Source organism: Xiphophorus hellerii, chromosome 9 (genome assembly GCF_003331165.1).
Source record: "Xiphophorus hellerii strain 12219 chromosome 9, Xiphophorus_hellerii-4.1, whole genome shotgun sequence".
In the NCBI taxonomy this organism is placed as follows: domain Eukaryota; kingdom Metazoa; phylum Chordata; class Actinopteri; order Cyprinodontiformes; family Poeciliidae; genus Xiphophorus; species Xiphophorus hellerii.
In genome coordinates, this window is record NC_045680.1 from 18,370,757 (window position 1) to 18,398,411 (window position 27,655).

At 42.8% G+C, this 27,655-nt stretch overlaps 1 protein-coding gene across 3 annotated transcripts; it reads left to right on the forward strand.

Annotated features, from left to right (window-relative positions):
- The first annotated feature begins 1,166 nt into the window (after nt 1-1,166).
- On the forward strand, nt 1,167-27,362 carry zbtb7a (zinc finger and BTB domain containing 7a). Of its 3 annotated transcripts, none has more exons than XM_032573027.1 (4): nt 1,167-1,374; nt 11,989-12,552; nt 14,694-15,571; nt 18,737-27,362. In XM_032573027.1, the coding sequence occupies exons 2-4, from the start codon at nt 12,067-12,069 to the stop codon at nt 19,170-19,172; spliced, it is 1,800 nt and encodes a 599-aa protein (XP_032428918.1). In that variant the 5' UTR covers nt 1,167-1,374; nt 11,989-12,066; the 3' UTR covers nt 19,173-27,362. The 3 variants fall into 3 exon arrangements, with proteins under 3 accessions (XP_032428918.1, XP_032428919.1, XP_032428917.1); XM_032573028.1 differs by lacking the exon at nt 1,167-1,374 and adding an exon at nt 2,408-2,584; XM_032573026.1 differs by lacking the exon at nt 1,167-1,374 and adding an exon at nt 7,660-8,230.
- Nucleotides 27,363-27,655: the final 293 nt, after the last annotated feature.

Below are 27,655 nucleotides of genomic sequence, written 5' to 3' on the forward strand. Positions count from 1 at the left end.
ATTTCCAGGTCAGTTTCAATGTATATTATTCTAATATATAAGTGCTTCATTTGATTTTTACTCTAATTGCGGGAAAATATGTACTAACATTTTACTTTGCAGTATGCAATAAATATTTTGTAGTGAAAGGAAATTAACTGTTCAGATGAGTCAATGAACTAAAAAAATGAATGAAATTATTAAACAATAGTTGTTAGAGGCAACCTAACCACACAAAAAGTCTTCCTGATCGCACATAAAAGTAAACAAAGAAACCGATCTCCATGAGAGACCTAAGTGAAGAAAACTCATTTGATAACTTATCATTGATCTAAGCACTTACTATAATTTAAACTGACCTTCCCCTGTAATGGCAGGTATGCATAATTATGCTCAGGTGAGTTGTAAAATGGTATTTATAGCAGATCTAATAAGTTTGTTCAGGACAATATTAGCCTAATTACATATTTTTTCATATGTAATCTAGTTAAACCATAATTACTTTTGTAATCTGATTACATAGAACAGATTATATATAATCAGTTACCTCCCAGCAGTGGCTCTGATGCAACTCGACATCTTCCTCTCCAACCCACTGCATGGCACAATGGCTGGCTCGCGCTCATCGAGTGGGTGTGCTGGTGGGCATTTTGGAAGTGGCGCAATGTGAAGTGCGTGCACACATGGGAATTCAGATCTCACCGCAGCGAGTGGGGAAGATCTCAGCTTAGGAACAGGCCTCACCTGCTGGAGCTTTGCAGGTAACGTGAACAGAGGGTGTGTATCGAGGGGGCTGCTGGCAGCCCCTGCCGTGTGTGCTGGAATGTGCCAAGACTTGCTTTTGGGGTGGGACAGCATGACCTCAGGCAATAGGATGGGTGGGTGCGACTTGCATAGAAAAGGAAAGGAATAGCGAGGGATGAGGCGGGTGAGAACAGACAAGAGTTAACAACTCAGTTTTAACCCCGGAGACAATCCACATTGGTTTGTAGCCAATGACAGCCAGAAAGAACGCAGTGGGCAGGCAGGGGTTAATAATTTGCATTGTCTCCAGTTCAGTTTATGATTTGACAACTGTCTGCTTTTCAGTACTAAGAGATTTCCACCTTACTTTCATCTTGACAGGAGGAGGAGGGGGTGAGGACGCCGAGGGATACTGTGTCTTTAAGAGAGAGAGTGTGTGTGTGAGTGTGTGTGAGAGAAAGAGAGAGAAAAGGGAGGGACCTCTTTGCCCTCCAGAAACCAGGAAGGGAATTGAGTTGATCTGCCGCTGCTTGGTTAGCGCATACGGGGGCTTTAAGCTGCGCGACAGTGAGAGGGAGATAGAGAGCTCCGGAGAGGAGGAGAGGAGAGGGCCGAGCTAACCCACAACAAGCACCACCACGGCCATCACAGGTGAGCTGAAGGCGACCTGTCATCCCCTCCTCTGCCTGCCCTGGGCCTGTCGAACTCAGGGGGGTTGGTAGCAGGGAGAGGAGAGAGGAAGGACTGAGGGAGGGGGGCCAGAAAGGAGTGCAGGGTGGGGGGGTTGGCCGGAGAGGAGAGGTGGGTCGCAGCAGCGGTCCCTAGTCAAGGTTCCTCTTTTTTTTTTTTCTTTTTTTTTTCTCTTAAATATGTCCTATATAGAGCTACTTGCCTCTGGGGGAATCTTGTGATAAAGTTTATAGGATGTGATCAAAACATTAACTTTTCAGGCAGGTGGAAGCACTTAGAGGAGGAGGAGGAGGAGGAGAAGGCATTGGAGGAGGGAGGCGACTGAACCGAGAGAAGGAGGAAGCAAAATAATGATAATAATAATGATACTGGAAAGGCTACAAGCAGTGGCAGCAACTTTTCGGGACATTACAGGGTGAGACACTCATTGCAGGGTGTGCTGTGTTTGCAGAGCATGTCTGGGTGGCATTAGGTTGTTTAGAGGAGGGGTAAGTCAATTTAGGTCAGGAGTTTCAAGTGTGTCTGAACCGTCCCAAGAGCTCAAAGCTGATGAAAGAGCACACGGCCGATGTTTCAGTGCTGCCCCTGACAGCCTGGGCTGAAATTTGTTTTGTTTTTTTCCTCCCACAGCGCCCTATCCATGTTTGATGGCTGCTCTGTACTTTAATACCTGGCAGGCTGCTAGCAGCATACTGTAGTGTATAATTCAGCCCTGGGTTGCTTACGTTAGAGAAGGCTTGGAGATAGTGGGGGTGGTGAGGGCAGAGAGGAAAGATGGGACTCGTAGTCTGCAGCGGGGGCTGTGGATACCAGGTGACATTGGGTTTCTGCCTCTATATCCCAGAGTGCCTTGCCCTCGGCCATGAAGGAAAGGGAACAGCCGTCAGCCTATCCCTGCGAGGAGGTGTGGCGAGTTGGCCGCTGCGAAGCCAATGAGGCGAGGGGATGCAGGAGCGGAGTTGTGGGCTGAAAATAGAGGGTGGTGGTGGATGGGATGGGGGCGGGTAGGTGTCTGTGTGGGATCAGGCAAGGGCTTGCCTGTATGACTAGGGCCACTCACAAGTTTCCTGCCTGGTAATGCTCTAGCCCTGCCCAGAGACACAGACAGCAGAACTGGCCGGCAAAGCAGGGGAAGGCAGAGAGGTCCCGAGAAACATTTTCTGCCTATTCGGTAAGCATTGCGAGGACATCCACACACACATGGTGTCTTTGGGCTGGGATTTAGAGGAGAGGGGAAGCAAGCAGGGAAAGTAAATACCAGAGTGTCTTGATAGAGTTCAGAGTTCTTGACCCACTTGAAGACAGAGCAGGGGTTGACAAACGGGTCAGGTGCCGCATTGACTATCTGCTGAAGTTTGCTTTATTGCCTTCGGATGTTTTACCCTACATGACATGTGTTGTTTTGAATCTGTCAAGTTGTGGTTAATTAGGTAGAGTAACTGCTAATATTAGAAGAGTGAGAATGTGACAGTATTTGCACATCCTGTACCACTGCTGCTTCTTCTTCTTCAGGGGCTTTCAGAGTAATTCTACAGAAACCGCCCCATCAGATACTTTGCTGAGCTGTGGCTGATAGCTACTGTGGCACAGGTGTTGAGTAATAGTTTTAGAAACTTAACTAAGTGACATCTCGTCTTAATGAGGCGGAGAATAGGTGACACAGTTCCTGACGGCTGAATCCCCTCTCCCTGACACAGCAGGCTGCCGTGGCTGAGTCTGTGCAATATTAAAACAAAACTTAAGCTCCGGCAACTTTGTGTAACCGTCCCCAAAGAGCTTAAGCGTTTGTAGATTGATTTCAGTCGTTCACAGCTACTCAATCTTATGACGTTCCTTCTCTCTTTACCGCTCAACTCCCCCATCCTCACCAGCATCTTGTTAAGACCAGATTGTAATCTGTCCTGCCGCCATGTAAGGCTTTCTTTTTTAAACCAGTGGTTTAAAAACTTCACAGCAGCCCTGACTGTCTTCCTCGATAACCAGATGCTTTTTTTTTTTCTTTTTGGCTTTGCATACTTGTTAAACCCGTTTTTACAAATGTGCGGGCATGGAGAGGGTAATTGACGAGCACAGTACGCCCATTTTATGGGAAAGTCTTTCATAATGCTGGTGTAAATTAAGTTGATCGCTTCTTCTTGTTCAGCTTAAGGTAAAATAAAAAATAAAAAACTTGATTAATTATTGTAAATACTGTCTTTTGAATGTTCCTTGCCCTATGAATGAAGAGCATGGTTATTTCTAGTGAATTCCAGCAAGAGGTTAAACTAGGACGCCATATGTGTTTGTATGTGTGAGCGCGCGTGCACGTGTGTGTGCATGCGCGTCTGTGTTACCAACAATAGACTCCAGAGGAATTGCAGGGGACTTCAGTGACTGTGGGCAGGTCCAAGACACCACCCATCAATTTGGCGGTGAGGCTGAATACAGTTTGATATTCCTGTATGTTTGTGCCTGCACCACGATGGCCCAAAACTAGCAGGTTCAGGCAGACCGAGAGGACAGGTTGTGTGATGTCTCCGTGGCAGTGTGAGGCTTTATTTCAGAGTAAAAAGCTGGCAGTATACAGTGATATACATGTAGCTGTCATATTGTTTGTGTAAAGGTTTATCTATGTGTCAAAATGGCTCATACAGGAGATAGAGTTTTATAAGGAGTATTTCTTTGCTGCTTCTTTTTTTTTTTTTTTTTACATAAATACATTTGTAAAGACTTACACATTTACAGTTGGAGTTGTTTCATTTGCCTCTTCCTTAGTGAATGCAGCTTCACTTCCCCCCCTCCATGATGTTTGGTTCCCCTGGTCAGCTGCTTAATATACCACAGCTTCCAGCCTGGCTAGACAGACAGACCCCTCTCTGTTGTTTTTCTGTTGTTATGCTGAAGACCAGGGGCAGTAAAGGGGCTTCTTCTGTTCTCTTCTGGGACATTTATTGTGCAGAGTTTAACACACAACCTGATCAAATTAAGAGCAAGAGAGTGTGGCTCGAGATGTTTTTCAAGAAGAAGGGGAAGGCTTCACTTACATTATCGCAGTGTTCGAGTTAAGGATTGTATTGATAAATTATAAAATACATCGAATCGGAGGCGATGGACGTGTTTACAAAATTGACAGAAAACCCCAAACATTTATTGATTTATTGTTAATAGATACAGGCCAAGCGACAAGAGGGATGTGTGACCGGACCGACACTGTCTGCTTGCTGATGTAGTTACTTGGTTTACAGTGAAACAAGAGAAAGACGATGTGTGGGTTGCATTAAAGTATGGCGAGACACAGGGAGGCGGTTGGGTCCGCACAGCTTTGCCTCCTCAGCAGTGGAAAGGGGAAGTGGGTGATGTGGTGGATACTATGCAGTGCACAGTCTGAGACAGAGATGGAGCAATGATGAGATGAGAGCAACAGATGAGAGGAAAAGAAGGAGGCGGGGCTAGGGTGGTTGTGGGGGGCGAGGGGGTCAGACAGTACGGACAGGGAGACAGAGCAAGAGGAGAGCTGGTCATCTGATAACAGAGCGGGTTCTGTTACACGCCTGCCACAGACTCACAGGAAGTCCTCTTTCCCTGTCAGGCTGAGCATGCGCAGCGCGGTGCAGCCAGTGTTTGCTGTTTGACCATTTAACCTGCTGGACATGAGCTTTCCGTATCACCACCAGGTTGTCAACATGTTAACTTATTAAACAAGATGGTAAGAAAATGGGGGGAAAACTGTAATACCTGATGACTTGTGTAATTGTAATCTTATATTACAAATGCATAATAGGTGCGAATGCCATTTCATGACGTCTTAGTGTGTAAAGCTGTATGAAAAGCATGACGTACTCCTTAATAATAATAATTCAGAGTTTTCTCAGATGAGGTGGCTTTCAAGGTTTATGGATGGATGATATTAGACCTGTAGTTTTCAACTCATTTTGCAACTTCATTTAATATAAATACAGTTTAGTTGTTGATTAGGTGGAATCTGAGTGCTAGCCAAGAGAGGCCAAGACCAAAGTGGACTTTGCATTCCCAAAACAACTTCAGTCTCAAAAAGCCAGAGTGGTTTGTTTAAATGCAGTTTTATGAACCTTTAAGTAACTTTTGTGTTGAGTGGTTTTATACACAGAAGCTGATGATTATTTACACGGAGAATGGAGGTCGGAGGCACAACATCACCCATAATCTTCCTGTGTAAAACATTTACTGAGCACGTTAGATGTAAAGTGTTTCCAGTCAGAGTAATTGTCTGATATAAAAGTGGTGTAAAATGCAAAAATGTTATGACAGTTTAACCCAATACTGTTCTGTTGATTTGTACACTGCTTTACTTATATGGTCAACCTTTCACACAGGAAGATCACCAATGCTGCACTGCCTCCAACTTCCATGTCCTCCATAAATAATCATGTGCTTCTTTGTGAAAAACTCGAATTCAAAAAAGTTGCTTTGGTTCCTCTTGGGCTAAGTCCAAATAATAACAATAATTATTTATACTAAATAAAGATTCCATTTAAATTATCTCCTGCTGGTAAGATTTTAACTGCTTATTATCCCTCATCAGACCCTTGTTTGAAAAAAAAAAAACAGAATATGTTAAAGTACCTTAAACTGAATTACTATGGCTTTGTCTTCTTTAAATACAAAGGAAAATTGAGAGGAAAAAAACAATCTTTTAGTTTTTTATGTTAAAAAGTTTGTTGCTTTAAGAGGGTTTGAAAGTCATTTTCAACTACCCAGCGTGACACCTGTGCAGTTGCCCAACCACCCCCACTCCCCTGTCTTCAGGGTGGTTACCTTTTCTTTTACTGTAGCAGGTTATACCAGGTCCAACAGTAATTCATCCCGAGTTTATCATTGACATCTGAGCCAGATTCCTGGGCCTCCATTTGCTCTCAAGTTATGAGCGATCTTGTGAGTTTAATGCCCTGTCTCGCCCACCAGCTTCTCACTGGCTCCGTGTTTTGGCAGCACTTCCTGGTTAGTTTCTAGTGAAAGCTGCCAGGCCTCGACCAGCCCATACAACTTTAGGTTTTATCAGTCACTAGCCTACTTCCTGCTTTGCTCCCAGCACGGCCAGTGAGGTTTCCTTCCACTTTGGCCAACAATGAGTCACTGAGCAGTGGCAGTTACTCAAAATCCACTTTTCCTAACCCCCCGAAGCCCTATCATGTTCGCTTGTCCACTTGGTTCAGAGTGGAGCCTTCTAGATCTGAGTGAGAAGATCCTGTTGTACAAATGTGCAGAACTTGTGAATTATTTTCTTTATCTGAAACTCAATGTATGTCAAGGTTTAAAAGGATTATGCTGTCAAATCTGCAATTTTTTAAATCATAAATTTCTTACATTTTAATCAGATGCAAATGTGCCAGAGTGATGAGTTTTCACAGACAGCGTGAAGCACAGAGCATTACAACTCCTGTGTCTCCCCTCCCCCACATGTTGCTGCAGCTTGTTGAAAGAAAGTTATTATTGTGAATTTATCCTGTTGCTTACAATACAAACATATTCAGCAGCTCACAAATATTTCTGGTTTCGGACAGTCACAGTGGTGAAACTAAATGCCGGCAATCACACTCTTTTTGGTAATGTTATAGTCGGCAAGCTTTCAGAAGCATGTATTTATTGTAAGTGACCCAAATAACTCACAAGGTGGACTTGTTATGCTTTAAGTATTACTCTTTTAAGAGCAGAGCAACAACGAGGTAGAATATGTTTGTCCAAAGGATAAAACTTTTGCAAATTAGTCATAGTTTAGTCACCTAAGTTTATGTGTCAAAATGAAATGAACAAGAAATAAGTATTGTAGATAACGTCATGATGAGGGTAACTCTTCAACATGTTATTTTAGTGTCAGTAGCAACAGGTTTTGCTTTTCTGTTTTAAATGAGGTCAGTCATATCCTGCTATTCATTTTTCTTAGGAATTTGTAATAACTCTAATAGTGTTGTGTTTTTACCAATTGTTTCATGCCATGAGAATATCATACCGGAATGTGCCTATTTTACTTGTTCTCTTGTATGTTTCTGTATTTTTGAAGTGTGCAAATTTGTATTACCCAACAGTAAAATTTTCAAACTCTCAAATTTGAGGAAATAGAAAGTTAAAGGAGAGACAGGGGAGAGATCATTTGCATTTCAGACCAAGCTGTGTTTTTATGGGGGCTACTGTTTTGGTTGTTGTGCATTTTTAAAATGACTCTTTAGTCTATGTCTTCCCTTATCTGAGAAACATCTGGGGTTTGCTCGCGGTTAACAGTTTGTTCACTAGTATCTAGGAATGACTGGTATGTGTCTGCCAAAGTCAGAGAAACTTTCAGGGTGGAAATTTTTGAGACGCTCCACAACATGAACCATGTCAGCCTAAATAAGAACCATTCCTGCTAACTCCCGTCACACCTCGATATCAGGCAGGCGTCTGTCTAAGACAGTGACAAGCAAATTGGCTCCAACTGTCTCCGTGCAGATGTTGACACACGCCATGTTCGGTCAACTGCAGAAAGAACCACCCCCCCCCCCCAGCAAAAACAGAAACTCCTCTTACAAAACACTATTGTACAGATACATGGGAGGGGGCGAAGAGATGTTGCGGATGAGTTGAATGAGGTGAGGGTGGAGATGGGATGGGTTGGCTCTGCGCGTTGAGACGGTGGTTTGACTTGCAAAGCAGGCCTGGGCGCTTGTGGCCCAAGCGCCAAAGAGAGGGGCCCTTCCCTGAAGGTGGAACACGAAGTACACGGACAGCTGCGGTGCCGCTTTGTGCTAGATTGCTGGCCTTGTCACCCACAGGCATGAATTAGTGATAAGGAATGTTTCAAGCCATGAGGAGGTGTCAGGATCAGGTTTGTGGCTCCATGTTTCCTCTTTCTCGGTGTTCTGTGCAGGTTTATTCAGGGACAGGTTGCTCCTGCATGCAGAGCAGTCCCTCTGCGCTCCATTGGCGCTGAATCAAGTTTTGTGTTTGTGCGCATGTTCGTGCAAGTGTGTGTTTTATCTCCTCCTCAAGCTCAACGTCTTTACCTCACAAAGCCATGACCCAGGGTCAACTGTGGATGTATGGGGGACACAGTAGCCTCATTCGCAGGCTTGCAGCAAAGCCCGGTTCAGTGCAGGTGCTTTAGAGAAAAGCAGGTTGACTCGGCTCTGGACGGGGCTCGCAGAGATCTGTTTCCACCTGCGAAGGACACGACCGGTAGCCATGTGAATGCCCTTTCTCTCGCTTTTCCTTTCCTTCACTCTGCTCTCTTTGCCTCCCGTGTCATTTCTCTTTGTCTCTCTCCCCTCCCTTAACATATTCAGATGAGGGATAGGGTAATAAAATTTGCTTTTGCCATGGCTGACAGATTGTTTTCAGTAGAGCTCTGTTAAAGTCTCTGGCAGTGTTCTCAGACCCTATGTGGTCAGCCGCCCACAAAAACAGGATTGAAGAGATCCGTAGAGAAAGCGTGTTTCCAATAAGCAAGGGCCATTATGACATTCTCATGGTACGATAACCTTGATTTAAAACACCCCCGTTTTACTGTTTCAAGGAGTTAACGCAGAACGTTTAAATAAAAATGTTCTGAAAACCAAAAGGCAATAACTATTCCTGTGGCTGTCAAAATAAATAGTTTATATAACAGGTATAATAATTTAATGTTTGATACTTTGATTTTGCTACTTTTTAAGTAAATATACTTTTTCTGAAGAAAATTAACCCTTTTTAGTTTTTTGCTTAGGGATGGTTGATGTGAATATAAAATGTTATAATATTTTATGGTGTTTCTTAAGTAGATTATTGTATTCTTTTTAGCTTTAAATCCATATAACTCCATTGACTCATAGCCCAACAAAGTAAAACTACTAATTTTGTATTTTCCACATTGTCAAATACATTGAGTAGTGCAGATAAACTGTAAATACTGTAATTATTGCATTCAGTCATATTTTAACAAGGAACGTATGTTTAATGCGCTCTCCTGAAACCAATAGTAGAAAGGTAACTTGTACAGGAGCAATCACAATCATGACAATTAACACCATTAATTAGAGTTAATTGTTAACACAGCATTACAACTACATCTGTTTCTTTCTTGATTTTTTTTCATATTGATAAACATTTTGACCATTTCCCATTCCTTGTTCTGATCTTTGGTTTCTGGAGTAACTCTGGAATATCAAATTGTTTCTAGGGCCACCTATAGCTACACTCCATACAACCAGAGAAAACTCCACCTACTCAGACTATCATTAAAAGGGCTTTAAACCATAGGAACTATATGACATAACAGTTCAGTGGTTTGGAAACCAAATGTTGGTTTACCTGGATGCTGGAATTCAACCCATGCTTTGGAGCCAGTTGGTGTCTTCCTGGGTAATCATGCTTCACAAACCATTGCAAACATCATTATACTGTATTTATCATTTGAACTTGGAGCTTTTTATCTAAATGTCCATTATAACATTTGGCTGAATCGACCACTCTTTGACCCATTTAATTATTGATGAGAGGGTGAAAGAAACATCTTAATCTCTTATGGGTTCCTCGGTGCAGAGGGACAGATAAATCTATCCACGACCTATCTGCACATCACTGGTGTGGACACAGATAGGTATTTCTTTAGAGAAGATAAAACAAAGCGTAGCAGAGGAGAGGAGAGGACGGAGGCAAAGAAAAAAGGTGAACTCTATTAAAAGAGGAGGGGCAGCCAGGTTAGGCAGGTTTGGGAGTGGGGTGTAGCAAACAAACATACCAGCAGGATTGATCGGAAGTAATCTTGTAATTTGAAGCTTGTAGAGAGCAACTCATTTAATGCAACCACTGCCCAGCCTTGCCCCCCTACGGGGTCTGCCTGGCAGATGGTGAAGAGGAGGTGAAGGGAGGTTGGAGGGGAGGTGGATGTCCTGTGTGTGCTTGTATAATGTGTGATTTCCGTGTGTTATTGATGTTACTGTATTCACTCGTGTGACTGAGAAATCGAGGATGGCCCGCTCTGCCGAAACCCCTCCACCACCCACCCCGCCCCTCCGCCTAAGCTTCAGTCGATCATTTTAATTCCCACCCCACACACGCACACAAACACACGTGAGCGAGGGGACAGGCCTTTTCCGAAACTTGGCACGCAGTGCAGGGTGGGGTAACTAGCTCAGACCGGATTGACAACCTCCCTTTTTAATGCTGTTCCTTTGCAACTTGTCGTACATTCTCTTCCTCCTCCTGTGGAGTTTTTTTCCACAGGGTCTGCCCTCGCAGCCTTCTCTACATCCCTCCACTCTCCTCTCCCTTCTTGTTCCTCCACTTCCCTCGCTTTCCTTCCTCGCTCTCAACTGTCACAGAGTGAGCATAGGCTGCACAGCCCAGCTCCCAGCATGCACTCTGATCCCCTCAGCCCTCTGCTTATCTGTCCTCCACGACCTCTTGCTTGATTTCTTGCACGGGTGCGTGCACACACCCGTGGATGTATTCATATATACAAGGAAACAGGCACCTGGCCACCTGCACGCGTGAAATACATAAATATCTTTTTTGATTCTCCTACTCATTGTATTTATGCAAAGAAAACTGCTGACCAACACGATTCAGCTCTGGTGACGGCAATTTATTCACTACAGGAAACTAATGTCTTGCATATAGCCGTTTGTTTTGCCATCAGTCTGTTTCTACACCTGTTTCTTAGTTGTTTTTTTTCTTCTTATCAGTCTTAAAATACATTGGGAGCTGTTGTGAGGAACAAGACACTGTCTCAACGCTGCATGGGACGAAATGTGAAATTTTCACACTGAAGTCCAAATTCGAATCAGATGGAGACGAGAGTTTAACTTTAGCAGACTTCAAGAGTTAGATTCGGGACTTGGCAGCTTAAAAATGCCCCAAATAAATAAATAAATTTAAAAGTATGACTTTTAGTGCTTGGAAACTTTGTGGGGGAGGGATGTGTTGTCATAAGAAAGTAAGATTTTGAATAACTTACTAATAGCGATGCACCAGTTAATCGTTTAATTGTAATTGGCAAAAAAAAAAACAATTAAGTATTTTTTTTTTTCTATTTATTAAAAAGTATCAAGACTAAAAACATCTTTGGTCTGAAAAACAATAACAGCATTACTTTGCCGTTTTTGTTTTTGAATTTTGTAATTCTTAAAGTCTGTGTTGAAATCAAACCAATGGCCTGCAGCACTTTTATCCTGTTTCGGTTGTTGTAGCCACAGGTAGCCTGATTTCTGCATCTCTAATTAATAAATCTGCTTTTTTTGCTGTTACACCATATTGAAGGTTCTAAGAGAATAATAGGCAAAACATATAAACGGAACAGATTTTTTGACCGAAAGGATAAGCATGTTGGTATTTGGTTCAACCACCGGCCCACTAAAAACGTATCTTTTTAAATTTGCTTTTGCTGAAATTTGTGAAACAAATCTTTACCTTGAAAAGGTTCGATCTAAATAGAGTTACTTACTTAGTAAGATTCACTTTCCCTGTTCTTAAATTTTATAGCATGTTAAAAATGTGTTGCTGCGGCTAGTGCTCATGTTGCAGATTTCTCTCTCAGTCAATCAATATTCCTCTCACCTTTCTGTCCACAAAAAAAACTAATCAGTAATCTGTGTCTTCTGCTTTCAGATAGGCAGACAGACAGACGGCAGGACGGATACACGGGTGGGGGCTGTGCTCGGCGGCTCGGCGGCAGGCTGGTGGAAGATGTCGTCAGGGGCCGGTGGGAGAGGAGGAAGGCGGCTCCGGGGTATAACAAGCACTGCGGGCGGGGGGGGACGAGGGGGAGCAGGGGAGGCGGAGGAGGGTCCCGTGGGGATCCCTTTCCCCGAACACAGCGCGGACGTCCTGGGCGGCCTGAACAAGCAGCGGCTCAGCGGGCTCCTTTGCGATGTGCTCTTAGTCACCCAGGACCGGGAGTTTCCGGCCCACCGCTCCGTCCTTGCGTCCTGCAGCTCTTACTTCCACAAGCTCTTCACTTCAGGGGCCGCCGCTGACCAGCAGAACATCTACAACATCGACTTTGTGGCAGCAGAGGCTCTGGGAGCTTTGCTGGACTTTGCCTACACGGCGACGTTGACGGTCAGTCACAGCAGCGTGGCTGACATCCTTGCTGCTGCTCGCCTCCTGGAAATCTCTCCCGTCCAGGACGTCTGTACTCACCTGCTGGACACCAAAGTGCTCTCCTCACCGGTGAGGCATCGCCATAACACAGAAACAAAGCTCGTGTATTCACTGTCAGAATCCTGAGGTTGAGACACCAAAACATTAAAAGGCTGATATGTTTCAGTGCCTTCAAAAACTAGTCAACTTTTTCTCATTTCTGCAATTTTATGTGATTGATTAAGACAAAGGCATGCATAACTTTGACAGAGCATCTGTAAACAGAAATTTCCAATTCTTGGTGTAGAATCAATTAGACTTAAATCTGGGCTTTGACTGGACCATTCTAACGTGAATTTGCTATTGTAGCTATAGCTTCATATTTTGTGTTTTTGTTCTTCTGGCAGAATTTCTGAAGATAATTTGTTGCACTGGAGGGCATCAGACTTAAGAAGACTGAATACAAGTGCACACTACTACTTATGATGTCATTTTTAGACTATTTTAAAATAACTTAACAATTTCCTCCCACTTCACAATGCACTACTACTTTCTGTTGATTACTCATAAAATCAAACGCATTTCATGAAAGTTCTTGGTCATAGCATGATAGAATGTAAAAGTAAAGAGGTGTAAATAGTTTTGGAAGCTACTGCGCATTCATTTTCTCTAGTTCATTCATATCAAAAATGGTGCATACAGTCATCCTGCCATCCACCTCAATAAATAGCATAACCAGACTTACATCATGGCCTGTATCAGTGCCTCTCACTATGCCTAACACACTCCCACAGCTTGGAGTTAGTTTAACACTTACTCATGCTGAGCCAACAGTATTTGTGTAAGAACAGCGTGCTCCTTCACAGACTACAGACACAGCACCTCACAGCCGGGCAACATCTTCAGCTGCAGCAGTGATGTGCTCTGTCGTAATATGTAATACCATAATAATAAGTTCAGATTTTTATTGTGGGCCGTAACATCATGCAGGAAATTCTGAAGTCGGTTGTTGGTCAGATATTTGCTTTATAAAGTCTCGATATATGCAGATTTCAGACCAGTTCAGATTGTTCTAGGAGATTTGTAGTTGTCAGCCTTCAAAGTATTTCTTTCTAGCTTCTTACTGTGAGCGGTCACCAATGATTTAAAAAAGGAGCAAAAGTGATGTCGAGCAGTGTGGGAAAGATCAGTTTCTGTCAAACCAGGTTTTGCTTCTTTTAAATAAAGACAAAAATAAATGCAGAAGTTCATGTCTCACTCGTAGTTTAGCTTTTTTTTATTTTTTATCAGCAATTAGCGAGGTTTGAGAGGTTAACAATATGAACTGTAAACAGCAGTCTGTGTGTGTATTACTTAGAGAGTCCAGATCATTATTTTAACTTCTGGATTTGCAAATGATTTGGATCTCCAAACCAAGCATCTTCCATAACGAACAAGGTTTAAGTGTAAATAAAGATAAAACAGAGCAATTTGGAGGTAATACTTTCATTTATCCCACTTTCTGTGGAAGTTAGCTCTTAATAAATATGTAGTCAACAAAGCGTCTCCCCATAGCTGGTGCAAACTGATGTTTGATGGCTTGATTTGGGAACAAAACGAGATCTCCAAAAGGTCTGATTGAAAAATTTCAAAGGAACAAAATGTACCTCCAGCCACCAAGCACCTGCTCTCTGATTTTCCAGTCAGTCAACATTCCTCAGTTGAAAGTTGAAGTTCTTTTAAAGAACTTCCTTCGAACACCTGACTGATAACAAAAAGACCCAACTTTGAGTCCTCTTCTCTCAGCACCAACTTTCACACTAAAGAGTTTTTAGCGTTATCTGGTAGTCCTTTGGTATGGTGCATTCACTGGTTAGAGAAGGATGAAATTTTTGAGTATCTGAACAGTATGTCCCTAGTCTGCCAGTCAAGGTGAAAATTTCCTAATTTCTCTGGACATCTCAAGATTTTTTTTCCAGTAGTAGCTTTTAGCACCACAGTGGTTCCCTCACTGGCTTTGTTCTTCTGCCTATTATTTATTGCATTTCATAAAAAGCTGAAATATTCTGCAAGATGTAAAAGTTTTCATTTTGGCCTGTCTACTTTAACCAACCCTACTAAGCTAAGTTGCTATAATTTTTAGAAGACAAAAATGTCTTCTGAGCTCTCCAACTGTGTTTAAAGTCAGCTCTCACCAGTGCTCTTGCAAATTTTCCCTTCACTGGCTTTTGTTTCCTTCCCTGTTTCCACAGGCGGGCAGTGAGCGAAGAGATGAAGATGAAGAGGGGAAATGCAGAGGAGTCAAGGAGCAGGGGAACCGAATTCGGGCCAGGGAGTACCTGGAGTACTTCCAGAGAGGGGCGCACTGGAGCAGCAGCTGCAGCACGCCAGAGCTCAGGGAACTGCCCACACACCTGCACTTTAACCATGGTAACGGGAGCATCCCCAGCAACGGGGCTCCTGCGGGCCCCGGTGAGTACTACTCCCCGCTGGCCCTAGCCTTGTCACAGCCCCAAGCGCAAGAACCAGAGGAGGAGGACGAGGATGAAGAGGAAGAGGAAGACAGGGAGGCAGTTCAGGGCAATGGAGTGAACCCGGGGTCGTCATACTACCCTCCATCTCAGAACGGCCACTTCTACCTCCCCCCTGAGTCTCGGCAGGAGGCGGAGGTGGAGGACAGCTGCAGGGAGGCGATGGTGAGGGATAGGGGCTCGGCCAGCGCCCTCCTGCAACAAATGATGGACTCCATCGAGAGGCAGAAGAAGCGTGCGGACGGGGAGGAGCAGGGAGACGGGGATGATCCTGACATGGAATTTTACTTGAATTATTTCAGCAGCACGCAGCACGAAGACGCAGCTTCTGCATCACTCGTGCATGGCGTGCCGCCGTCGCTGTGGATGTCACGAGGCAGCGCGGGCCAACACACAGCAGGAGGAGAGAGGGCAGTGGAGGAGAGAGGGAACGGCACTGGAGGAGGTGGAGGAGAAAGAAAGATGCGTTCTAAGGCCTTCCAGAAGTGCCCCATATGCTCGAAGGTCATTCAAGGTGCAGGCAAGCTACCCCGCCATATCAGAACGCACACGGGAGAGAAACCCTATGAATGCGCCATCTGCAAAGTGCGCTTTACCAGGTAAGCCCATTTAATGAAGGGACTACCTCATGTCACATGTGCTAATAGTCTTGGACAAACGGCCCAGCTGAGGGAAACACCACAAAGCCAAGAGCTGGAGAATTAGCGCTAACCACCTTAGCTTTGCATTAGGCAGTGCAGTCTGTGTCCAAATGTTTACCATGATCGTGGATTGGCAGGATACTAAACAGATTTCCTCCCAACATCCCCATGCTGTGAGGGAGGGGAGTGTTATAAAAGTCAGTTTTATGGTGGCAGCCTTCATGGCAAAGTCCTGGAATTTTAACATAGGGGTCCTATAAAAGAAGGCTGTGCCATCAACGTGTTATCTTGTGAAAAGGGGCCATAAAGGACTGTATTCTGATACAGAGGGGAGGCGGGGGGGTTGCAGGCATGTGAACTTTTGATCTGCTGTTATGCTTCTTATTGCCCACAGCAGAGTATTTACACAACCCCCTCCCCTCGCTCTCTATCACTCCTTCACCTCTCAAATAAAACCTGCTACGTGTCCCTTAGAAAACAGATAGACATGGCTTATCTACAGGAGGGGACATCTGTGCGAAGGGTTTTCATGTTAGGAAGGCTTGCCTTTTCCATGAAATGATTACTTTAATGAATTAATTAGCTGGCCTTTGGTGAAAATAGACGCTGCTGTCTGAAAATATCCAGAACCCCTTTGAGCACGAGGAAGACCATTCTTAATTTATCCTCCAGCTAAATTTGACCACCAGTGGAAAGGGGCGGCATTGTAATCTTAATCCTGTTTGATCAGGGTTAAGGGTTTGCCTCGCTCAGTAATAAATCACTCCTATCCTTTAAATAATTCACCTCTGTCAGTGGCTACTTTGCTCCAATGCTGTGGCCTGCCGGATATGTGTGTGTTTCCTTGTCACCCTCGTTTGTTAAAGTTTTGATGTTTGGCTCACAGATCTTACTCATTTGCTTGTATGACAGCTGATATACTAACTTAAATGACATTTGCACTGTGTGTGTACTCATGCTCAATTGGACTTATGCTAGCAGCTCTTATTTGACTAGGAGCCCTAAGTGTAGGAAGGTTAGACGATTTAAGTGATTGGGAGCTAGAGGGAGATAGCAAAGACTAAAGGGGGGAACGAAGGACAAGAGTCAGATGAAGGCCAAGGCAGCCTGATAAGTTAAAGGAGCAACAAAGTAAAACATGTTTCGAAATGTTATTAGATTACTTTGATTCTGCAGAAGTAGAGATGCACAGATCAAAATACTGTGACTGATTTTAAATCTGAGGTTTGACCAGCCAAAACCAGTTTTTGTTCATTTTGGTTTCTCTTTATTATAAAAAGACATCACGCTTTACACCTGTTGATATTACATGTTTACATGAGAAGAAATAGGCAATTTTACGTGTGAGACAGCAGTTTCTGTAAAACAAGGTTTTACTAACATTTTAAGACAAAATCATTCATAATGGAGCTGATGTCCAAAACTATATTTAACATCGTCCATTAACAATTAGCACAGTTAGCTTTACTAACTATAAACAGCTTTCTGCGTGTGTGAACCGTATAGAAAATGTTAATCACTTTGAATCTGAAATTTGTGACAGGTTGCTAACATTTGCAAATCCAGCATGTTCCCCGACTGGTAGGTTTCAAACACAAAAGGATGAAACAGCAGCTTTGCTTCGATTCAGCCTTCCTGTTATCTGCTAAATGTTTCACTCTCTCGCAGCCTGAATTAAATGCAGATATGTCTGGTTTAGAGTTGCACAATATACCACTTAGAAATAGTTATTGCAATATCATCATCACAAAGGACTGGTTGGATACAGTCTTTGGTAGGATTGTTCTTCATGTCCCATGCATGGATACACTTCATGCCTGAAATAGATTTAGCCTGTTGGATAGACTTTTAGTGCTCTTGATGCCCACGCTTGTTTGTTTTAGGTGGCTGAAATGCTGAAGCTGACTGAGTGATGGAAGGACAGGGTCAGGAGAATGTGGTTCATTTATACTGTCATTGCAATATTAAGCAATTTTTGTTAGCATTGTGTAGCCCTAGTCTTGGCACAGGCTAGAGAAAATGCAGTTTACGTTTTGAAGGGTTTTTTCTTTATTCAGTTTTCCATCAGGAAAGCAGTAGAGAAAGACAGAAGGAAGATAAAAAGCTAATAAATCTAACTTTGAATGTTCTTTGATTGTTCACAACTTCCACACTTTAAAGGGAGATTGTTGTCAGCAACACCTGATACCTCTTAGGTAAGGTGGTATGGTGGCTTCACTGATGGGAAAAAAAAGAGAGGATCTTTGCTTTCCCAACTAGAAGGTCACTGATCTGTGCTGTTAAGGTATAAAATGTCCTATTACAAGTTGGTTGGAATCAAAACATTTTTTCTATTGGCTCTTTTTTTTTTTTTAGATTTTGTGAACACACAAAATATTTTCCCATCAAATTTTTCAGTTTGTCACTTGTGAGGCTAAAAATCAACTAATTCTGATCAATACCTTGGAGCACCTCTGTGAAAAATTACGTTTTGTTTTGATATGTTTTACCTTGTAATTAGTACAGTAGTTGCACTTCGGTTATTTAGTTAGGATGACTCCTCACTTGCACAAAATTTTATTAAAAAAGGCCTCGTGGGGATTCACTAGGCTTCTTTTTTCCAGCCTCAGCCCTGTAGTTTGTCGTATTCAAATCTACAGCATCGTAAACAATACATTTTCCCCAGGAACAGATTTGCAGAGGATGCTAAATTCTTCACGCAGATCTTCCTGTTGGTGTGACCTCAAATTAGGGTTAACAGAAGCAATGAAAAAATGCCAGCTGACACAGTGAACACTGAGCCTTCGTGTCAGTGTGCAATCGCGCTCTTGTGTGCCATCACACAGATAAAAATGTGAAGTTTATGACCTCCCCTCAGCTGGACTTACAACCCTCATAGACCGGGAGGAGAGCCAAGACACGACAATTAAAATAGAATGAAATCATCTAAAGCGGATTAAGCTGATTCCTGCAAGTGTGAAACTTTGTAATAAATTTAAAGATAATTGCATATTTGCGCGCAGCCTAATTAGTAAAGCTGGCACCGGCGACGGAGGACATTCAGACAAAAGTGAGTTGTTTGTTTTGAGAGTTAGACGTTTTCTTAGTGTGTTCTTAAGCCGTGTTTGTCTTTCTCCCTCTCAGGCAGGACAAGCTCAAGGTTCACATGCGAAAGCATACAGGAGAGAAGCCTTACCTGTGTACACAATGTGGAGCCGCCTTCGCTCACAACTACGACCTGAAGAACCACATGCGTGTCCACACCGGTCTCCGTCCCTACCAGTGCTCAAGCTGCTTTAAGACTTTTGTGCGCTCGGACCACCTGCACCGCCACCTTAAGAAGGACGGCTGCAACGGCATCCCCTCCCGCCGGGGCAGAAAACCTCGGGTGAGAGAACCGGGGCTCCTGGAGGCCCCGCCGAGCCTCCTAAGCCCTAGCCCCGAAACTGGGTCCCAGCCTCGCACCGCCAGGGGCCGGCGGCGCTCCGAGGCGCCCTCTGCAGCCGAGGTAGAGGGTGCTGTCGAGGTGCACACACACAGTCCTCGGCTGCAGGAGCTAGCAGTGGAGGCGGGACCCTGAGACTACGGGTGGGGAGAGGGGTGAACGCGGGGAGGGGACCACAAGGACACTGCTGGACGCCACAGTCGCTCTGCACAGCCTGTGAGACAGGCCAGTGGACAGAGGAGAGAATAAACATGCAAAGGCAATTTAAAGAGACAAAACAACTAACTATTCCTCTATAAACCAAATCAGGGTGTCACAGAAATTGAATCTTTATATTTCTTTCTCCTTTTACTTTAGGAAATGGAATAGACTTGCAAGCACTTCAGTCGTTTTATTTGTTAAAGAGAAAAGAACGCTTCAAATCATCCACCCATGATGTCCACTTTCTGGGCCATTTCTTTCTCTGTCATTTTAGACTCTTTTTTGTTTTGGGTTTTTTTTACACCGGCATATGCAGTTAGGCAAGTATATGGTCGAGACAAAGAAACTCCGAGCAACTATGCAGTTGATTTAAAGTTTAATTGGTTTTGTCCTCACAGCCTTCAAGCTCTAAGAAAGGTGACTGTCATGCACCTTCTGGCTGCTGTACGAGTGAAGCGAGGACAAATCCTCCCAGCAACAACTCCTTTTTTTTTATACCTATTCCTTTACAGCTCTGAGATGTACAGTTACCATAGAAACAAAATTTCCACAATATGGTATATGCAAGGAAAACTCACCGTTTTGATGCAAGAATCTTTATATTTTTCAGTCTATAAATGTTTCAGAAAGAATCAGGCGAGGGGTTGATTGAAGTGTTACTTACTCTAAAAAAAAATGTTTGTTTTTTCTAATTGTAATTGGTGGTTTGTCTTATTGAAACGTTCAACTTGAGTCGAATCCACTTTAACGGGGGCTCGCCGCTTGCAGGACGAGGGGAATGCGAGGGGTGGAGGGTTTGTGTTTTCCAAGCACTACCGTTCTCAACGTATCTGTTGGCTTTACTACATTACGTCTTGCTCCTCACAGCCCTGCAACATCAGCGTTTCCTTTGCCCTTTTGATGTTTGATTGTCTTAATTCTGTTTTTTGTTGTTGTTCTTTTGGGTACTCGACACTTTATAATTGTATACGTGTGTATATAGCAGGCAGAGACGTGACATTGGCCCCCTCTTGCTGAGGTGTACTTACCGATTTTTTACTTTTTATTTTTTCCTTCTTGGGCTCAATGTTATATTTCTCAGACACAGTTGAAGCTTTTGGGTGAAAGAAACGAAGCTGTGTGAATGTTCAATGGCAAACACACACACCAAAAAAAAAGAAAACAAACAAACAAAAAAAAAAACATTAAGTCACCTATTTGTCCTAAACGTAAAACTTGACATGTACAGTTCCTGCCCAGAGGATTAGAGCGATGAATGAATGAATGTGCTTAACTTTGTGCAGTTTTTTCGGAGTCTGTCCTTGTGCGACAAGGCGCGGGTAGCACTTAACCGACCGCAGGTTAAAGGAATGGCAGGGAGCAAGAGAGACAAAGAGTACGAAGAAGACATATGTGAGCACCTTTCGATATATAAATATATATATATATATATATATATATTTTTTTTTTTTCTACGTTTGCACAGCTTTACTAAAGATATCCAACAGAGTGGGAGATATTTAAAGGAATCTGGGTTGTTGTTGGGGAGCGAGAGTGAGATTAGATGTATGTATCATGCTTATTCCAATCCTTTTTGCCCCAGGGACCACACAACCGTAAGGCAACCTGTGTGATGAAGAGAGCAATAAATACCTGTCCGAGTTGGGAGGCCAAATAGGAGCACAGCTGCAGTTGGGCGGTGGGGGAGGGGAGCAAGGGAAGAGGAGTGTAGGGGAGTGGGGGAATCTCACAATGTCTGTTGCATTCCAAAAAAATAATCTCCCCCAGCTCAGCCACATTTCCAGCCCGGGAGTGGATCAGTCCGGGCCTTTTCTCTCCCTCTCTCTGCCTCTCCTCTAATGCCCCTAAACCAGCCTGGAGGAGATATTATTATTGTTATTCTTATTATATTAGAACCTGGATGCCTGGTGTTGGTAGTTTACTGTACGAGCGTGTTTACATGTACATGTGTTTTAAATGTGGGCGTGTGTGTGTATGTGTGGGTGTGCGTGTGTGGGGGCGTGTGTGTGGCAGCCAGCCAGGGTCCCTCTGGCCACATCATCAGAGTGTGAGTCAGCCGCAGCCTGTTCAAACATGCACCCTGAGCTGCCAGCGCCGCTGCACTTTCTCGTGTCGTTCGCGCACACGCACCGGGTCCAGGTGTCCCGCAGAGAGGAGGGGAACGCCACGGCTCGCACTGTCCACTCTAATGTTGTCAGTCACTGCGAGGCTTTGGTGATTTTGCTTGGGTTAAAAGATGCACGTTCAGATTCCACGTGATCCCCACCCCTCCTCGCCCACTTTACACAGTCTGAGCAAAAAAAAAGAAGCAAAGTAAACACATCCTCTTTCACTTCTACTGTTCTCAAAATTATTTGGTCGTTGCCAAATCTTACAGCCTCAGATGAACAATACCATGGGAGATGTTACGCTGTTTTTAAACATATATATATCTATATATATATATATAGATATATATATATATATATACATACATACATACATATATTTAATGGAAAAATGAACTGTTTGAAACATTGAACACTTTTAGCAGAACGGTGTGTCCATTTGATTTTGTGCACCTTTAAAAATTGTTTGTAGTTTAGCACCTTGATTCTTTCATCATTCCTGGTGTGTTTGGAGTCGCTGTCAGTTTATGCAAAAATGAGCCAAAATCATGAGCCACCCACCGCCGTGCTTAACTGGTATGTTTAGTTTGTACTGTCCAAAATCTCTCAGAACGAGATTTGGTCCAGACGTCTCGTGGTTTGTTCAGATGCAACTTGGGAAAGCTAAGCCATAGTACCGTGTTGCTTTTAAAGAGGATTTATGCCGACAACCCTTAAAAACAAGCCATGCTTAATCAGCCTTTTTCTAATTGGGCTGATGTTTTAGTGGTCTTCTGCTATTTCTTTCCAGTTTTATTAAACCTGTCGTCCACGTCAACTCGCTGGAATTTCCACTTTTGAGAAAACAGTTAATTGTTTTGAGTATTTTTGATTATTCCTGTTGTAAGTTACCCTTATAACACGTTCCCGATTAAAGGGCAGCCACAGCAGTATCTTTTATTGGTGTTAAAACCGTAGTAATGGTCCAGACCAAGTGAACTTCTAGATCATGTTGCTAGGGGCCACTTAATCAAATGTCACACCTTTAATTGCTTCCACACACTTTTTGATACACTGTAAAATCTCATGACCTGTTGTTCATCTAAGATTGTTTTTAACTTATGTAAAGACACAGAAAGTCTAAAACACAAAACCGGAAGAGGGTGTTCTTACTATTTGGAAATTCTGTACAAGTGCTTAATGTTGCACCTTACTTGGATTGAGGGTGGTCGTGGAGCACGTTCTTACAGGGCGAGTGGGCACTTTTGTCAACAAAACGGGTACTTTGAAACAAATGAGATGAGTCCCTCTTTTCTGTCCGTCGTGGTGAACTTGAATTCTAGTGTTTTGGTGAGATATGAGAGTTTAGTTCCCACAGGAGACACTGAGCTGGGGTCAGATGAGGTTTTGTGATCCAAAAGACTATTCCATATAACTGAATGCACTTGAAGTTCAATGTCGGTCATTGTCTTTTTATGTCTTAATATAAAATATGGAGGCAGAAGAAAGGGCACTTTGTGTGTTGGCTTGTGTGTACGTGTGTTTGCTTGTCCATTCTTTATTGCAAGTGTGTGTGCACACGCACAAGCTGGCAGTCAGGCTGGAGGGTCTCAGGATAACTGTTATAAACAAGCCTTTGCATCGGCCCCCATCTGTTCTCAGACCTACACGTGCTTCTGTTTGGATCCGCGCGGCGGGGACGAGTCCACGGTAGCACAGAAGCAGGAACGTTACACTGCTAAGCAACACATCGGACAGCAGCTTGTTTATCCCACGGCTCTCTGTGCGCAGGTTTTCATAGCACTAGTTTACTCTTGTTGGTCGCCGTCAGGCAGGAGTTGTGAAAGTCTTAAGTTCCTTTTTTTCTTCTTCTTCTTCTTTGACGCATTTAACAGGGGTGTTAGTGATTGTACAGCAGCGCTCCCGATTTTAAACCATTGTAAGCTGGGTGATGTCTGTCGTTATTCGTGTTGGTACTTGGAATGGACTGCTTATACCCTTTGTGTCTTAACGTGACAGGTTTTTTTTTTTTGTGAGCCATCTTAATTGGACCTCTATGGTAGATTTTGTTGATTGACCAAAGCTCTTTATTTTATTTTTTTTTTGCCGTCCATCTTAGTCAAATGCAGACTCGAGATAATAAGTGTGATTTTATTCAGTCTGGACCTCCCTGACTAAGCCATGGATGCTCGTCATCTTTCAGATCATTTTACTTGAGTTCACTTCCTCTTATTCTTTGTATGTTTGTGTAAAGAAAAAATAGAATCAAAAGTTTAAGGATGTATAGCTTGTTCTGTCTGTTTATTTTTCTTTATTTTATTTTTTTTAAATTATGTGTTGTGCTACAGCTGGGGTTTTTTTTTGTTTTTTTTTCTAAATATTTTTACATGGCGGTATGTATGTGTGTGTTTTGGGGTAAGGGTCGTGGTTTCGGGATGCTGTGCCAGGAGGGTAGGGTAACTAAAAAAAAGAAGGGTGCTTGTGGGTGGGGGTTATGGATAAAAAGCCTAAAATAGCACTGGAAACGGTGCTTTAGCTGAGAGAGCAAAAGTTTGCACTAATGTAAAACGTCCTCGTCCTGCTTATAGGGAGAAGGACCCGAGACCTCAAAGGCCTGCGAGTGTCTAAGAGCACAGAGCAGAGTGGTCGATACTCAATGGTCTCTCAAAGAGTCCATTCAAACCCTCGTTAAAAATATAATCATGTACAGTATGCTGAGAAATATAGACTTCCAGGAGCAACGGATACCAAAGCAGAAAAAAACAAAACAATGGGTTTCATTCTCGTCACTGGACATTTTAAGCTACCGATTTTAGATTTTTATTCCTTGAGCTGAAGGCTTTTGATGAGAGGTTCTCAGATGGAAACATAATTTTCTTTTTAAGATTATAAAATCATAAAGTACAACTTTAAGATGAGCAGTAAAGCTTTTTTGAAGAACAAAAAAAATAAAAAAACTTGAGATGTTTAACTTGTTCCAAACCTGTTTAAGGCAACACAGATAGCCACATTTCTATGTTTATTCTGCTGATTATTAATTAATGCCTACCAATACTCCCTTTTCCTTAAAGACTGTTTTTGACCTGTTGAGCTGAGTCACTTCAGTGTGTTATCTGAGAAGGTTAAAGTGACTGTAAATGATATGTGGCCTTGTCTGAGGAGCGTTAAGCTTGTTTTGTTTGTTTCCAGTCTATTGTGGAGTGTGGGGCTGAGGCTGACTCTCACTGGGTGGGCTGGTCAGCACCGAGGGCCAAATCGTGCCTTAAGGATTGACAAAAAAAAAAAAAAAGTTCAATTATCTTGACAAAAAATGATTTTTACTACACGGTAAATTGGCTTCCTACAGTATGAATTGACTTAATCTTTACTTGAGTAGTTTTATGCAAACGCGTGTCATTTTTTTTTTGTTGTTGCTTCTGTGTCCTGCACACCACCCATGATCGCAGCCTCAGCCCCAGACCAAGGTTACTTCGACGCAGGCTCCAGCCTCCAAATTTCCATGCATTTTCTTTTTTTTCTTTTTTTTCTTTTTTTTCCCCCCCCTCAGACTTGACCTCGACATGTAATCTGTCTTGTGTTATTATTAAAGATTCTTGCTAAATCTATCCAAGAAGGCCACTAAACAAAGACTAAGAGATAACTATAACTGTAAATATTCCAACAAAGCAGAACGTGCTGACTGTTATTATGGCCTGTAATGACTGTGGAAAGGGTAGCTTTGCTTTGTCATTTTGCTGCACCTATTTTTTGTTTGTTTTGGTTTTTCTTTCTTCATCAGGCTGTTGGTGCTCAGCAAGCCTGAGCGCAGCATATGCAGTACGGCTCCGTGCTCAGCGTGGCTCTGGCGCTCGCACAGACAGCCCTGGGTCCTTCAGAGGCACAGTTCTGTCTGATGGCCAGCCTCTCAGCCAAGCGGACACAGTTTGCACTTGGAGTCTTTGTCAGTCTCTGGGGGATACAAAGGTTAGCACACGGGGAGGATTAAACATGGCCGGTTGGGCAAGGCTGAGTGTTATTTTCTGTTTCGGAAGCCCGAGTGATGAGCACTAGAGTCGGTTCGCCAAACTAGCCCGGCCGCATCAATGCTGAAGAGGTTGTTGTAGATTTGGGAAAACGCAGCCAAGAGACTGTTGCTGATCTCTTCTGTCTTTATGTACGTACTACTCAGGTGGAAAATTCACTGCTATGCATTGGGTTTCATTATCTGCTCAGTTTATGGTGTGTCTGGTTCGTCATTGTGATCATTCCCAGACTTTTCCTGTAGAACTCCTTTCAAAATTTTACATCACAGCTTCCCCAGAAAGGATTTCCTCACTGGAGTGAACTGTGTGTCCCTCCAATTAATATTGATTCAGTCATTTTTTTTTTAAACAACTAAAAGAAACTCATCGTTAAGACCTATAACATTTGTTTTTTTAATCTTTAGTGGGTAGGGGGTTCATTTCTCATCTGATCAGAGATCTCACACACAGAGAGGGTAAAAGGCGAGCTATGGACAATTCGAGACCTGTTTGTCTCCTCAGACCAAATTCAGGATGCATTCCATGATTTCATACTGTGAGAATGAAGCAAGTCCGAGACGACGAGAGGAAATGTTTGACATTTGGCTGCGTCTTGTCCGGCCTCGCCGTCCTGGGACGGACATTTCAGTTGTAACGCTCAGAAGCCCCCCTTCCCACTTTCCCCTCAACTCCCCTTTGCAGTGTAGCACTAACTTTCTGACTGCCTTTTTTTCAGCTTCTGCGATTGTAACAAAAGCACTTTGCGAGAATTCACCTTGAATTTTATGTTTGTTCGATTTTTTTCCGGTCATCACTATTTTTTCTTCCGTCTCTGTCTTAATGCAGATGATTATTTAAATGCAAAAAATATATATGTATATTGAAAATGGATAAAAAGAAAAAGACTTGAATATTTGGTATCTAGATTGATTTGCTAATGCATCTCTGTCATACTACCACCATACCTGTTATGCAGCTTATTGCATAATCTCAATCATTGTGGTGTGAAGAGGGGGTACAGAAGAGACTTTCTCCCACCTGCTTTCTGCGAGATCTTGTTGCAAAACAGGTCATCAGATCTCTCTATTTTTTTTTTTTATTTTAAGAAATGTGTATAACACTTTGTAAAAAGCTTTCTGAGAAGGCTGCATATTAATCGACTTTACATTAATAGCCTGTCTGTGTTGGGAAAGACTGGATCTGGTATCCGTATAAGGATTAAATTATTGAGAATTTGTCGTCTTACATTTGCAGATCAGCACAGAAATGTATTTTGGCCTTAAACAAATCACGATTACTGCACTAAAATGGAAGTACAATGTCATAATACGCATTCAAACGCTCGGAAAAATCATTCAGCTTGGGAGAGAAGAAAAGGCTGCTGTGATCATTAACAATCTTTGAAGAGATTTTTTTTTTCTTTGTTTTTTTCTTTTGCATTTCAAAGTGACAGAAAAATATCAGTCAAATCCGGACATTTAAATCTACACTGAGTCTCATATGGCAGAACATATTAGCATGATGTGGACATTGTGTACTGACCACACCCAACTGTGTGTTTCACTAGTGTGTCCTAAAGGCGGACTACCTGCCAAGTGAAGTGAATGGATCAAGCCACATGTAACATACTGATCACCGAATGTTTCCTACCCACAGGGGGCAGCAGAACCTTCCCATCTGATGGGACTCAGTGTGGATTTCCGTAAGCCATCCTTTTATTTTCACGTTTTAATTTCTTGTCCATCGTGTTCTGTTAGTCCATATCTGCTGGAAAGTACAAGGAGGCGGGGGAGGAACACGGGGAGGGGGATTGTTGGTGATTTCTGTTTTTGGAGAAATTTGCACTTTTTGGCAACGAAAAGAGAGTATTGTACACGAGACCACTAAATCCACACACAGTCTAAATCATATAATTCCATTTTGTGTCCTTTTTTGTTGTTGTTCTGTTCTTTTTTTTTAATATATCCAAAAAATGTCTGGCATCTGGTTGTCTGGTTTAAAGAATATAAAATCTTTCTATTAAAAAAAAACCAATGGTTGAAATGTTTTGTGTGGATTACTGCGTGTGAAACGTAAATGTATAAAACTGAGCTGTTTTTTTTTATTATTTGGTTTTGTCAAAGCAACAAAACACTTTAGATTAAAGTGAAACCAGCACACTCACACAACTCAACCTGAAAAACAAATCTGGTTGGATTTTACACATCTATGGAACATTTTGAAAATTATTGTTAATATTCAGCACCTGAATATTAGCTATACCATTGGAAATATGCAATGCTGATTTAAGTTTGTGTCCATTCAAACAAAAGCTATGAATGTTGTATTA

Coding starts and splice junctions, on each gene's coding strand:
- zbtb7a (XM_032573026.1), top strand. CDS start 8,198: ATGTTTCAAGCCATGAGGAGGTGTCAGGATCAG. Junction 8,231..11,988: donor TGAGGAGGTGTCAGGATCAG/GTTTGTGGCTCC, acceptor TTCTGCTTTCAG/ATAGGCAGACAGACAGACGG. Junction 12,553..14,693: donor CCAAAGTGCTCTCCTCACCG/GTGAGGCATCGC, acceptor CTGTTTCCACAG/GCGGGCAGTGAGCGAAGAGA.